Here is a 2,049-nt window from a genome sequence, read left to right as displayed (position 1 = left end):
CTGCATGGCGGCGGCAGGAAGCTGCTTCTTGGTGCACTGGAAGATCTTTTTCTAGACGCTATAATCGACCGTCGCCTTTGCAAGAAAAAAGTGACAAGAGAATGGATCGGGTTGGCTGCAAAAGAGCTGTACGCCTCCCTGGACGAGAATAGGAGTCGTTTGTAGCGTTGGACGCATGGATTTCCAAGTTCATGAAGCGCAATGATCTCTCGCTCCGAAAGCGAACAAACCTTACCGTTCTCTCCGACGAAGCCTTGGTTGGTCGTGCGATCTGCTAAATGAAGTACCTCACCAGTAACCTTCCAAAATTTGACCTGGAGCACACCGTCTTGATGGACGAAACTGCCGTGTATTTTGAAGACCCGAGGGATACAACCGTCGATGTGACTGGCTCGCGTCATGTTGTGCTGTGCTCTACAGGCTTCGCATCGATGCGTGTCACCGCGGTGCTAGCTGTGGCGGCACCCGGCCGAAAGCTGCCTCCACTTGTCATTTGTAAACAAAAGAACGGCAATCGCGCTATTTCAACTGTCAACTCGGTTTGGGTCGCAAATCAACCAAAAGCGTGGGTGGATAGCGAGCTACTCATGGGGTGGATTGATCGAGCGTTTCCTGTTGTGGTCAGTGTCCGTGACAAAGCGCTCGTTTGGGATTCTATGCGAGCACATGTATCGAAAAAGATCAAAGCCAAATTCAGCCAGCGAGATATCGCCATGTGTGTCGTTCCTGGAGGCTTAACGCCATACCTCCAAGCTGGTGACATTGGTATCTACAAGGTCTTTAAAGACAAATTATCAAGCCTGATTAACGAATGGAAGCGCTCTGATAACGTGGAGTACATCGCACGTGGTAATCTGCGCCCACCGTCAGTTGAAACAGTGTGCAACTGGGAGCGAACTGCCTGGCGAGAAACTCCGACGTCTGTCGTATTGAACTCGATCCAGACCACCAGGTTTCACCAGAGCCCATCGCGGTGGTTTATATGGATGTTGAAACTCGCAGAGCTGAATGTGACGGCAGGTGTGGAGAACGTGCAGCAACAGTAAGAGACGTCGGTTAGGAAACCACTGCACACACTCAAGAGCAGTTAGAACACTGACATTGCATATCCAGGAGCAGCCAAGTGGCGCTGCACATTGCATAAAATACATCAGTCCTTAATTTTCATCCTCGAGAGCAAGCTAACAATCCAACAATGGAACCACGCTCAAGCGTACCCAACAACACCTCGAAGCAGCAGAGTCCGGTCCGTACGGTCCAAGATCCCGACGTGCACGGGCTGATCGTGCTCTCGGACCCGTTTGAACTGTTCGAGGGGACGCAAATAGTCTCGAGTGCGTCCGCTCACGCAAGGGGCAGTCGGAACTCCGATGCGAGCTTCGAGCGACTGGATCGGCTCGAAGGACTCCTTGAAGGGCTGGTACAGCAACAAACCGAGTTTTTGGTCAATCAGAGGCGACTTGAAGGTCAGCTGAAGAGTCACGCCGAAGAGTCGCGCACGCCACCCTCCGAGAATTCGTACGACGGGTCCAACGCGTCCACTGGCTTCATCAGAGCGCGCGACCGTAGGATGAGAATGGGGTCATTAGACGCACCGAGACCCACTGCTGCTCCGACTGCACCTATGCGCACACCTCTGCAGTACCAGCCGCCGCAACAACAACAACAGGTGCCGCCACCGCACGTGGAGCAACCGGTCTTGCTACCGGTTAACTTCGGTGTCAAGATCCAAAAACCGAGGAACCTGGATTGGCCGAAGTTCTCCGGGAAGGAGACGTACGCGGCTATTGGAGCCGACTTCAAGTCGTGGGGACTGCGGTTCCTTCAGCGACTCGGTGCTGCACAGCAGATGAGCGGCGGGGACTGGCCTGCGGAGTTCAAGATACTCACGCTTAACGGTAAACTGGATGGCACCGCGCTCGTGTACTTCGAGAAGATGCTGCCCGGCTGGACGGTAGTGTCGAACTCGCTTGAATACGTCATAAACAACATGTTGATACGCCGATCCCGTCAGCGAAGGGCATTGAGTTGATGTCTAAAGAGAAGGAC

At 53.4% G+C, this 2,049-nt stretch overlaps 1 protein-coding gene across 1 annotated transcript; it reads left to right on the top strand.

Moving 5' to 3' along the window:
* Nucleotides 1-1,195: 1,195 nt before the first annotated feature.
* Nucleotides 1,196-2,032, top strand: PPTG_15881 (hypothetical protein; the record flags this gene model as incomplete). Its single annotated transcript, XM_008913643.1, has 1 exon — nucleotides 1,196-2,032. One exon carries the CDS (start codon nucleotides 1,196-1,198, stop codon nucleotides 2,030-2,032), a length of 837 nt encoding a protein of 278 aa, XP_008911891.1.
* Between the last annotated feature and the right edge of the window lie 17 nt (nucleotides 2,033-2,049).

Source organism: Phytophthora parasitica, assembly GCF_000247585.1.
Source record: "Phytophthora parasitica INRA-310 unplaced genomic scaffold supercont2.54, whole genome shotgun sequence".
NCBI classification, from domain to species: Eukaryota; Oomycota; class Peronosporomycetes; order Peronosporales; family Peronosporaceae; genus Phytophthora; species Phytophthora nicotianae.
The sequence above is the reverse complement of the archived record's forward strand: the minus strand, read 5'-3'. Positions and strand labels throughout refer to the sequence as shown.